At 48.9% G+C, this 12155-nt stretch overlaps 1 protein-coding gene across 6 annotated transcripts in view; it reads left to right on the top strand.

Moving 5' to 3' along the window:
- The window catches only part of THADA (THADA armadillo repeat containing), a 288531-nt gene that overhangs the window by 250040 nt on the left and 26336 nt on the right, over nucleotides 1-12155 (top strand). For 5 of the 6 annotated variants that reach the window (XM_053667075.1, XM_053667073.1, XM_053667074.1 and 2 more), the window contains one exon: nucleotides 2510-2641. In XM_053667075.1, the coding sequence (XP_053523050.1) occupies nucleotides 2510-2641 (132 nt within the window). Of the gene's footprint in view, nucleotides 1-2509; nucleotides 4069-12155 lie in introns of those variants that run through there. The other variant, XM_053667078.1, reaches the window with a different exon arrangement.

Here is a 12155-nt window from a genome sequence, read left to right as displayed (position 1 = left end):
ACAGGGGCTGTAAGGCTCTTCCTGTTCTGTGCCCTGACTACCACCCCCCACACACACTTCTCATCAGCCAACACGGCCACTATGACTCATCAGTAGGGAACGGTTCTAGAAACAAATTGCTGCTTGACTGACTTCTATTTGTCTTTCGAGACTAGGCCTAACCGTCACCTCTTCCAGGAAGCCTGTGGCGATGATCTTGGTAAGAAATGAATGGGTCAGTGTGAAGCTGTAGCACTGAGGAAAAAGAAAGGACAAGATGGAAAGGACTTAGGAGGTTGAACCATGACTTGGTGTGGAGGTTCGTGTAAAGGGAAATTCACGGATGACATCCAGGCTTCTGGCTTAAGTGACGGGAAGGGCTGCTGGTATCTTTCATCGAACTTAATTTTAAGTTGAAGGCATTGCTGGGACAGAAACGTGGAGAAATTTTGAAATTACATGGGCAGGCAGAGCTTGGCTGGCTTCCGGCCACATTCTCCACCTTCAGGTCTCTTTCCTCACTGCCACCCCCTGCCCGTCAAGAGTAATAATTGGGAAAGAGCATCATGTCATTGGTATTTAAGAAAAACAAGCTTTAGGAAATCCTAAGGAATTCAAAAGCATAGGGGGTTTTGTTTTGTTCTATTTTTTAAAAAATTTTGTAAATTGTGGTATTTTGTTTTATTTGTTTTTGAGCCTAGGGTTTGATAAAAGAATAACCCAGAACCAAAAGCCATGCCGCGATTCTGCCCCATCTGTTTCTGTTCACCTCTTCCATGCCCAGCCTGGAGAATAAACCACAGTCCCTGGGTGCCAGGAGCTTCCAATGTAGCTGCAGAGAGGGGATCTACAGGATAAAGGAGAGAATTGCTTTTTTCTTAGATGGTGAGATTCAGATTTGAAGTGTTCTTGGAGTTCAGACCAGTGAAGTACCTCACATCCCTGGAACTCTGTGAGAAACAAAGTTGTCTCTCTTAATCCTTTCTTCTAAGTGACTCTGAGGCATTTTTCTTACATCCAACGAGGACTGAAAGGGGACCTTCTATGACTGTGATTTAATCATTCGATTCAGAGGAATAAGAACAAAGGTTTATAAACTTTGGTGAAGTTTCTACCCTGAGAGTAGTATTTTGCAGCACATTTTCTGGTTGACTTTGGTCACTCTAACCCTAGCTCCTATCACACAAAAATGTGTGTGGAATTCCTGAGTGAAACTGGGCAAAAGCCATTGGTTCATAATGACCAGCACTGGTTATAGCACTGTAAGCCATGAGGAAGGAGGTCAGCGGGGGCTGGTGACCTACAAGAACTTGAAAAATAGGTACAGAGCTTAGAAACAAAGGACATGAAAGTGTGTGGAAAGTCAAGGACAGAACCAAGTCATTTAAGGACAAAGAAAAATTGAAATGGCCTAATGAGGGAGAATTAAGGTTTTTGAGGGCATAACTGACCATGTTAAAGAGGAACATATTAAACCCTACAGAACATTAAAATGGACAGATTCCAAAAGACTGAGTAAAACATAAAGCCAGATTTATAACAGAAAGGAAAGATCAAAACCACAGAGGGAGCCACACGATTCTTGGTATGAATGAAGAAGCGTCAGCGACTCTGATACCAGGTTCTCCGTGGACACATCAGGGAAAGGATAGGCTAAGAAGAGCTCTTAGGACAGGTCTGGTCCTCCACTGAAGACCAGGGATGCATGGTGATGCTCCACAAGCCTCGGCCCACCCCCGTGTGCAACATGTACCCTTTCTATGAGGCCCTGCCCACCCACACCTCCCTCATGAAGTCTGCCTTGGTTACACCAGTCCACTGTGATGGTTCCCTTTAGTGAGTAACAGCTACACATTTCCAAACCTAACTTCTCATTGCCTTGTGTTCTTTGGCTTAATGTTCCCTTGAGTTGCTCAGAGGTAGAGACCATCTTTTCCCTTTCCACCCTCCACAGCACCTCGCGCAGGGACTAGACAGAGTCCCTGCCCAGGGGTAATGGCGGTCAGGTCATGGGCGCCCCACAGACATGATATGGGCTAGTGCCTTTGTCCTGGTTTCTTGCCCTTTTTCGATTCTCCCCCCGAAGCATAATCTTGACTGAAACTTTGCTTTCAGAATTTATAGGCTCAAAACAGTCACTGATATCAACGACGGGCTGGTTTCCCCAAAGCGGTCTTGATGCATAGTGTGTCGTTCCTGAGAACTGTGAGTCACTGTGGACAGCCAGGCCCAGCGCCTGAGTCAGCCAGGCCACACCTTCTGGGGGGCCTCGTCTGGGGCTAGTTGACTCCAGAAACCTTCAGCCATCCAAAAAAAGAGAGAGAGGAGACACTTCCACACCTCCCCCCTTACGGCCCTGTCTCTATCCCAACGTTTATCTGACTCTCAGACTTTTCTTTCCTATAACGCCAGGAAAAAAGGAACGCCTGTTCTCATTTAAGTACTGCTCTCCGTCCTGGACTTCGAGTGGGATTTGTACCTGCGTGTAAATCGCATCCTACGTAACTCGAATTCCTTTCTGTCTTCTTAGGACTGCAGGATACACTTGCCCTCTGGAGGTGCGTGCTCACCCTCCTGCAGAGTGAAGAGCAAGCCGTCAGAGACGCGGCCACGGAAACGGTGACGACCGCCATGTCACAAGAAAACACCTGCTCGTCAGCAGGTACCTCTTCTGTTTCTGCAGTGCTTTCTCTCTGTCACGCAGGGTTGATCACGCTTTTTCAGTAAAGGGCCGGAGAGTGAACATTTTAGGCTTTGTTGGCCGTTCATTCAGTCTCCCTCACAACTCTGCCGATTTAATGGTAAAGCAGCCTTAAACAATAGGTAAAAAAGTGGGTGTGACTGTTCCAATAAAACTTTATTTACAAAAACAGGTGGCTGCTGAGAGTTGATCTTCTAGCCATAGTTTGCTGACCCTCGCTCTAGGATACCATGGAGAAAAATTATTTTCAAAGGTAGAAATCTAATACACAGTGCCTTTTGTTACATCCTCCTCTCTAAATAAGGTCAAGTCTTGGGTATCTGTGTGGTTACATAACCTGGGAATCACAGATGCATCGTTGTGTTCCTCCGTGAGTTTTACACACTACAGGAACAGATGAGTGTGAGTCTAGAGTGTCCTTTTGTGCTTGGCTCCTCGTTTGGTGGTAATGTTAACCCAGGAGGTAAGAGGGGAGCAGCCTAGGAGAGTAGTTCAAGTTCATAGGCACTCAGTTCATACTATGAGCTGGGCCCTGGTCATCTGTTTGCAATGGCAAATGCTATGGAAGCCAAGGGAACTATTGGCTATGGGTGGAAATGCGGCTGCTGGATAGAAGGGACAGGAAGCAGGTGGAGTAGAAGGTCACGCCTCTAGACAAATGGCCATGTGGGAGGGTGACCTCTCTGGTGGACTGGGATTCCCTGCACTTGGGCCTGAGTTTCAGAAAACATCTGCCATCCCAGAGAGAAGCAGGCACACCAGTTTGAGGCAAGGGAGTCACAGGCTGAGCAAAGAAGATTGCCTCAGTGGACAGCAAAATGGAAGGGAACTAGCCAGACAGCATTTGTAAGCAGTTCAGGGCCGCTCGTCCCCATGGTTAGGGCTGCAGTTCCAGGAAGCTTCCCTTGGAACGCGTGAATTCCCGGTACCGTTGTAATGGTCTGGGTACTTTTCTCTGCAGATGTGGCAAAAGCTAGTTTTTTAATAATCTCGGGGATACTCTAGAGCAGATCCAGCCAGAATCAGCTGTGCCCCTCTGTGGGAAAACCTTCAGGTTTGTGCTGCTGGTGATGTGCACGTGGCCTTCCCCCCTCCCCCATCCCAGCCTGTCCAAGCTCCTAGGGGTCTAAAGTTCCGCCATTGTTGATTCAGTCCTTTTCTTCCAAACTGTGTGTTTTCCTTAGCAGGAGACTCAGAGCACCCAGTGAGTATTCAGTAAATATTCAGTGGAGCATAATACTAGGTTTGTCTAGGACCCTCTCCACCAAATCTGGGAAAGATCCTTTCACGGTGGAATTCTTAGGTGGACGTCTTGCCTCCTAATCTTTATAGTTTCCGCCCTCCTACTATTACTTCTTTCAGAGTTTTTCCAAACTTATTTATAGTAAAACTATACTATGTTCTCCCTCCTAATTTGAATTTTTTCTCAAGAAACAGAAATCAGTAGTTGTAAATGGAGTGCCTTTTGCATGTGAAATTCCCTAGGTGGAAGCCTCTGCTTAATAAATGTAAAAGGCTCGTTGTCTGTCTTTCTGTTCTTTATCTTGGTCTGTAAAGAAGGGTCTGAGGTGTGAAAAGACCAGAAATCTGTGACAGCTCAATGTGGAATTGTGCGTTACCCGGGGACAGAGTCAGTACTGGAGGGGTGAAAAGCCATATAGGAAGTTACAGGAGTAACTGACAACACTGAACTGTTATCTGGAGATTAAAATCAATGTTAGGTTTTCTGAAGTTGAGGACTATACTGTGGTTTTGTAAGAGAATGTTATTGTTCTTAGGAAATCTACAACTGAAATAGTACACGAGGCACAAAACCTGGAACTTACTCTCAATGGTTCAGAAAAAATAAACTATATGTGCATATAAGCAGTAAACACAGATAGGGAATGTCCATAGTTGTATCTTTCCTGTGTGTGTGAAATGATCCCAAAATGAAATTTTGAATCCAGTTCCACAACTGAAAATGACCCACACGGTACATGCTGGTCGATCATCTGACTGGTTCCTCAACAGTGCAGCCCCCAGTGTGACTCCCATGATTTCCCCCTAAACTGTATAAAAACATTGTCCGCCTCTCTTTTTTAAAACACATTTTGAATGAATTTTTGCATCCCAAAAAATCAAACTCAAGCCAAATTCTTCCAATTCAGAGATCTCAGCAACATAATGTCACTTCTGGGGGCACACCCAGCACTCCCCTGGTGGTCTCTGCGCTGACAGAACCTCCGACATAGACGTGTCTGCTCAGACTAAGAAGTGGCTGAGGGCAGAGGGTCGCGCCCCATTTTTCACCTTAGTCGGACGTTTAGCCAGCTGATTTATCAGAACAATATTGTCTTATTTTGACATCTCCCTAGGGCCTCAGCAGCTGGTGGCAACTCTGCACACCCCTTCGGGGATTTTGTAGGACTCACTACTGATGGTTTGCTCTTCAAGTTCCAAGTTAGTCATCACTATTAAATCTCGAGTTCCTTGAAAATATACATCATTCATTTTTGTCCCCAGATCAGTGGTTTAATAAATGTCACAGTAAGATAATATTGAGTTATGTTAGTATTTGAAATCTTCTTTGAAAATTACTCTTAAATATTGTTTGAAAGAAATTAAATTAATGCTTATTTTTCCTGGTGAGAAGAAAATAAAACATGAAGATTCCCTTCCTCTGAGATCTCAGCCCGTGAACGAGGGCTGGGTGAGGACCAGAGGAGCCGTGCGGCAGTCGGTGGGGTACGGGGAGGTGCGGGGAATTGCAGGTGCGTATGGGCTCTTGGGGGCTCTGCAGAGTAGAGCTGGCCCAAGGAAGGGCCGCAGATGAGAGCATTCGACACTGAAGGAAAAGGCAGAACCAAAACCTGGAATTGGGGGGAACTTGGGAGCTGATGGGGCAGCAGCGTGTGGACTGGTATGGCCAGAACACGGCTGAGGCCCGGGGAGTAGAGAAGGAAATTAGGCTAGAAAGGCAGGGGCACCCACACCAGGGATGACTTTCGGTGCCAAGCCAAGGACCTCCTCCAGGTGAAGCAAGGTTGGAGAGGGTTTTAAATGGGAGTAATGTTGCCAGAACCATGTGTGTTTGGGAGGGATCAGGGCTGGTAAGTGAGGGAAATTTCAAGGCATGAACTGCCATCCGTGGTGCTGGGGGTGCACTCAACAAGATTCGGGGGCTGGTGCTGGTGGGAGGCTGGCGACGAAGGGAAGTGAAGATGACTTCAAGGTAGCTTACCTGCAAGATATCCATGGGAAAACACCAAGCCGTGCCTCTGCCACTGATGGAGCAGTGGGCTGTGGCGTTCCAGGAAGTGAAACTACCCAGAATCAGGAAAGGCACTTAGAGGCCGAAAGGCACTGTGATCTGGGACAGATTAGTCCTCAGGCCTTGGAGAGATCAGCTGTGGAAACAGAGCAGAGGGGGACCTTTATCTGCGGTAGGAACAGAAGGAACTGTCCGGCTTTGCCCTGCCCTCCCAGCACACGGCGCAGTTATCATGGGAGCCCAGCATAGTTATTGGTCCCGCGGAGCACTGGGAAGAAACTATGGAAAAAGAGGCAAATGTTAACCAGGTGTTTATCTCCCCAGCATGTTGCCTTGAACACAGCTGGCTTTAGGTGTAGATTTGTGGAGTGAATTGGTCGATGATTCTCGAAGGCCCAGAGAAAATAGCTCCATGTTTACATAGCCTTCATGAGGTTGGTGGTGGTTCAGTTTTTTAACAAAGATTTATTTACTTATTTATTTTTAGAGAGAGGGGAAAAGAAGGAGAAAGAGAGGGAGAGAAACATCAATGTGTGGTTGCCTCTCACATACCCCCTACTGAGGACCTGGCCCACTACCTAGGCATGTGCCCTGACTGGGAACAGAACTGGCGACCCTTTGGTTTGTAGCCTGTGCTCAATCCACTGAGCTACACCCTGGCTGTTGTTCACTTTAAAAAAATTTTTTTTTTTCTAGAGAGAGGGAAAGGGAGGGAGAAAGACAGGGAAATGTCAGTGTGCTAGAGAAACATCCATCAGTTGCTTTCTGCACGTCCCCAGCTGGGGACTAGGCCTGCAACCCAGGCATGTGCCCTGTAGGGAATCAAACTGGTAACCTTCTGATATGTGGGACGATGCCCAACCCACCCAGCCACACCAGTGAGGAAGGGCTTGTGGTTCACTCTTTTTGCCTGCTGTTTTCTCCTGCTGTCCACATGGTCACCTGGAAGGTGAAACTCACAGCCTATCGGTAACATTCTGACCACCCCCCAAGGCCCCCTTCTCTTTGGAAGAAGGGCTTAAGGAAGGTGCAGCAGAGTAACCCTCTCCACCCCTTACCTCCTCGCTTTCCTGTGCCCGTACCACTAAGAACAGAAGAAATGGCATTTCTAGCACTCGAGTAGGGTATTGAAATTTGCAGCTAGTTAACCAAATGTTTGGGCAGCATTCCAGGAAAGGTCCCATCTTTCTCCCTTCCCTGCTCTGACTTGACTTCAAGCCTGGAAGTATTCTAGAAAAAGCTCTAGTTTCAACAACAGGAGACAGTCAAGGCCATTGACTCTGTGGGCCCCCCTTCCCAGGCTCCTGAAAGCAGCTCACTCATGCCTGTCTTACGCACTAGATCAGGGTTTCACATCAGGTTCCATTTGAGCGGGACTTCCATATGAGGGGAAACAGCCTGGACAACATTTAAGTTTTAATCACCAAGTTCGAGTGATTCTCAAGTTAGGCAGACCGAGTTCTGGGCAGAAGCAGCATGCTGCTTTTGGACGAAGAGAGGATGAAAAGAAAAAACATTTTAAAAATCTCTAGAAAGCCCTGGCTGGTATAGCTCAGTGGACTCTAGAGAGGTACAAAATGGCCAGAATCCAGCAATTTGGGGTTTATTCCCTGGCCTTCCCCACCAGTAAGCATGTTTGAGCCCCTGGTGACCAGGGCAGGTTTTTGGCGGGTCTAACATGCTGTGCTGCAGAGTCAAACCTACGCACTCCCGGACAGAGAGACAGATGGACAGGGAGACAGGTGGCGCAGACCTGGGATGTCCCCTGGGGTGGGTAGCTCTGGAGGCCCCATGTGCAGAGGTGTGGGTTCTGTGGAACAGAGGCAAGAGTAGCTTTCTGCGCCCCGTCCTGAGATTCCCAGCCTTCCCCAGCATGGGGTCTCCTTCCTCTACGGAGGCCTAATTCAGACGCTGCCTCTCTTTCCAATCCATTTGTGAGTTTCAGGGAAAGATTTCTGATAAACAACCCTCACTTTAGCTGATGGAAGATAAGAATGTTAAAAGAGTATTTTAAAGGGCTCCAAACTTCAAACCCTGTATCAGTTTAGGTTCCAGAAAGAGGACTTCTTGGTAGTAACTTTTTAATTGAGATGTAATTGACATGAGATAGAAACTTTCTTATAAAAAAAATGTACAACAACAAAAAAGAATTTAAAAAAAAATGTACGAGGGAGGGCGGGAGGGAAGGAGAAGCAAGCCCTCGCCCCACACATGCCTTGTTTGTTTCCTCGGAGTACTGTCTCTGAGAAGTTCTGACCCCTCCCTCCCACCAGGCCCCTTACCCACAAAAGATCATGTTAAACTGCTGACCCCTCCACAAATAAAAGTTTAGTGGTGAAACATTAAATCCCACCTTCTGTCCAACCCCCAGCCCTCCAGGGTCTCCCTGCCCTCTGGATCCCTGCGGCAGCTCGTTGTTAAACCAGCCCAAATAGCCCTCAATTCTCTACTCGTTTATTATTTTCTCTTTCACATGTTTTATGTAGCATTATCTTCCCAACTAGCCCAAGGGCTTAGAGACTGCCGTCTGGGAGGTATGCACGGGCGGTCAGTCGACCTCTGTGTTGATGAGCTGACCTTTCTCCACCGTAGGCCCCCGAACAGGAATTGCCTTGGTCAGCCCCTAGCTCTCTAAGGAGATCAGGGTGCCCTTTGAAACAAGAAAGAGCTCCAGCCCTGGCCCGTGTGGCTCAGTTGGTTGGGTGTTCTGTGCCAAAGCAAAAGGTTGCTGGTTGGATTCCTGCTCAAAGCACATGCCTGGACAGCAGACCCAGTTGGGGCACATGCAAGAGGCCACCGATTGATGTTTCTTTCACACATCATGTTGCTCTCCCTCTCTTTCTCCCTCCCTTCCCTGATTTCTAAAAATAAAATCTTGGAAGGAAGAAACGGAGGGAGGACTGGCTCCAGAACAGGTACACTGACCCTTCCTGCTAGAACCAGCTCAAGGCACAATGGTTTTCATCACTTCCTGCAAGTCCTGGGGGACTTACTCTCTGGGTCTTGTAGGCTAAGAGTTGGCAGCCCTGTGGTATTTGTCCCTACCTTACTCTTCTTACCTGTCATGTCTGAGTTTCAGGCTGCAGGGCCTGAGAGACACCACTGCAGCCTCTGTGCTTGATATGGGGACCAGAGAGGCTCAAGAATAACAATGGAGTCTGGCAGGAAGGTGGGAGGGCAGAAGCAAGAGCAGGATATAGAAAAATTGAGACTTAGAGGTTAGAGAACAGGGCAGGAGGCAAGTGGCATTGTGGGGCCAAACTGAAACAGCCATGTGGCCCAGGGCAAGGTGGAGGAAAAAAGACCCAACTTAGCTGAGATTCCCCCCAAATGCGTTCCTCCTCCATACCCTGTCCCCTCGCACACAGGCATGCACGTGTGCACCACCATCACCCATGCAGACTACAGAGCCAACACGAGAGCACGCACACACCTCACATGCTCCGACCCTTTGAGCAAGCAGCCCGGGAGGCCAGGTCACTGTGACATTACACTGTGGCCCCGCAGTGACCTAGTCAGCAAAGCCCGGGGCCTGTGGGGCTCTGTGCTGAGTCACAGACAGTTCCGCCCCTGGACCCTCCTGAGCGGAGCGGCCCGAAAGTCGTCCTGCCCACCCAGCCCCCTCGCAGTGGGAGGCCCTGTGCTTTTTGCCAATTCATGCGTGTTCGCAGGGTCAGGTCCTAGCAAAAAGGGGGGCCCTCCGAACATGGCTTCCGGTAGGCTTTTTTCTAATCCACTCGGACACACTGTCTCCAAAGTGTCTTTTCTGTTCAGTGGTGCCAGAGCCTGGCCCCAGACTCACTCCCAGAGGGAGTGAGTATACTCACTTTATGACCAGTGAATGTAGTCCTTTCTGTGTGTACCAAGTGTGTATTTCTGGAGGGGAGAGACAGCTACACGAGGGTGCACCCTGACACCTGTCTCCAGGCCTGACCTAAACTCCCTTGAGACAGCCAAACCTACTTGCCTCTCTCATTTCTTTGTGCCTATTTTAAATTTCTAAGTTGTTTCCTCACTGTAGTTCTCACATCTCCCTAGGCGGGCCACAGCTTCTTGTCCCACTATTTAAATCTGAGACAAAAAGTGGTGACATCAAGTATATTCATTTATTCATTCATTCATTCATTCAGCAAACACTTACAAATTGCCTGTCCGCCAGGCTTGCTTCGTGTGCTAGTCCAAGCCACCTTCCTCTCTTCCTGGACTCTTCAAAACCCCCGGCCTAGTCTTTCTGCCTCCTCTGCCCTTGTCTCCCTGCATTGTCAGGTGGCTATCAAACGGCTCTCGGGGAGCAAGTCAGATGCTCTCTCCTGCTCGGAAGGTTTCCTTGGCTTCCCTTCTTTCTCAGAATAAAACCCAGCTCCTAAACGTACAAAGCCCTACTCAGCTCGCTCTCTTTCTTTACTCTCCCTCTTTCTCTGCTCCAGCCACTCCAGCTTGCCAAGCTCATTCAAGCCCCAGGGCCTTTGCACTGGCTGCTCTGTCTACGTGGAATGGTCTTCCCTGGCCCTGCATGGCTGACTCCTTGCCATTTCAGTCTCAGCCTCAGTGTCATTTCCACAGAGAGCCTGCCTTGACCAGCCAGCTTACAGTAGGCACTCAGTCATTTGCTATTACTTCATCTCCTGGCTTAATTCTCTGCGTAGTCCTTTCACTATCTTTGTTTTACTGTTTACCTTTTTGTCTCCCTCCACCAGAACAAACGGATTTTTGTCTGATTTGTTCCTGAATTCCCAGAACCTGGCACTTAATAGATGCTCAACAAAAATCACTATTAAACAATCAGGTGAACGAAGGAATGGAGGGGTGTGTCAATCACAGCAGTTAAACACAATGAAGAGATGAGTGTTTTCAGAATCAGACTAAGGCTTGACTTGGAGCTGTTTGAATTCAAATTGTGAAATTGCCCTGAGGCGGGTGGATCCTTGTTCTGGCATATTAGATCAGCTGCCGAGGCCTCCACCTCTTCCCAGAGACTCTGATTCCAAAGGGACCTAATAGAACATCTGCTAAGCCTAGGCTGCTGGCCGATCCGGACTAACTTCACCTTTCCCTTACCATTCCACCCTGGCCCGTGCTGGGTGGAATTTCTTGGGCAGGAGTTTCCTCCCCAGGGGCCCAGGGGCCTAGCACAGGGAAGACCCTTGTATTGATCCTCAGGTGGTAGTCAGGGCACTGGGGCCGGTGTCAAATGAATGAATCCACGGGAAGGCAAAGGTTAGTGGCAGCAGCTCTGAGAATGGGCCCCTCCCCCTGGGGCCCTGGGGGTGGGGGCTCCTCCCTGCTCTTAGTAGGAGTGGGGGGGGGGGCGACATTATCCTCTGCCTGCTCCTTCGTTTTACCACTTTGAATCCCACTCCACTCTATGAAATACATTTTTTGCTATTTTCTTCATGTTAAATACAAAGAAGCTGGAATTCAGAGCGTCCTTAAAAGCATCCTGTGGAAGATGCATGGAGCCAGAACTGGAGCCCCGGTTCCAAGACAGGAATGGAGTCTAAACTCAGTGCTGTGTTTGAAAGGAAAACCTTGGAATCAGAACCCAAGAAAATGGATTGGGACCCAAGAGTGCAGATAAACAGAGTCTGTCCTTGAGAAGGGGATAGAAGCTGTGGTCCCCCCGGGCAGCTGTAGTAGTGAGGGATGGCAGGCGGTCCTGCTTCGAGGCTGATCATGCCCCCATTTTCCAGCCCCCTTCCTAGACGAAGGGACTCACATGGCTTGAGGGTTTTGGAGCCTCTAATGTACAGACATGGAATCTGAAGCCCAGGAAAGGTCTGTGATTTCCCCAGGGCCACATAACTGGAGGGGAATGAGCTCTAAACCCAGGCGCACTGAGACACAGAGGACTAGCACTTCCCTGCTGCTCCCCCAGCTTTGATTTACAGAAAGGAAGTGACCGAAATATAGGGGTGCCCACCGAATAATCTGGACTCCCGGGTGGGTGGAGATGGTGCTGTGGGTGAGGGCCGAGGAAAGGGAAGACCACACCGAAGGGAGGGTTTGTGGGAACTCTGGCATCCCAGGGGCGGGAAGAATTGGGGGTCTTGGGAAACCAGACATCTCCCGGCACTGAAGCCACAGCCTGCAGCCCGCCGAGCTGCCTCCCGGGCCGCCCTCTCCCAAGGCTGAGCGGGCACACCAGCAGGCACTGTCAGGAGGGATTCAGGGGAGGAAGCACACGGAGTTAGGTAGTGCAGCACTAGCGCCCCAGCCAACTTC

The sequence above is a fragment of the Artibeus jamaicensis genome, unplaced genomic scaffold (assembly GCF_021234435.1).
Source record: "Artibeus jamaicensis isolate MK-2021 breed Jamaican fruit bat unplaced genomic scaffold, CSHL_Jam_final contig_465, whole genome shotgun sequence".
In the NCBI taxonomy this organism is placed as follows: Eukaryota; Metazoa; Chordata; class Mammalia; order Chiroptera; family Phyllostomidae; genus Artibeus; species Artibeus jamaicensis.
The sequence above is the reverse complement of the archived record's forward strand: the minus strand, read 5'-3'. Positions and strand labels throughout refer to the sequence as shown.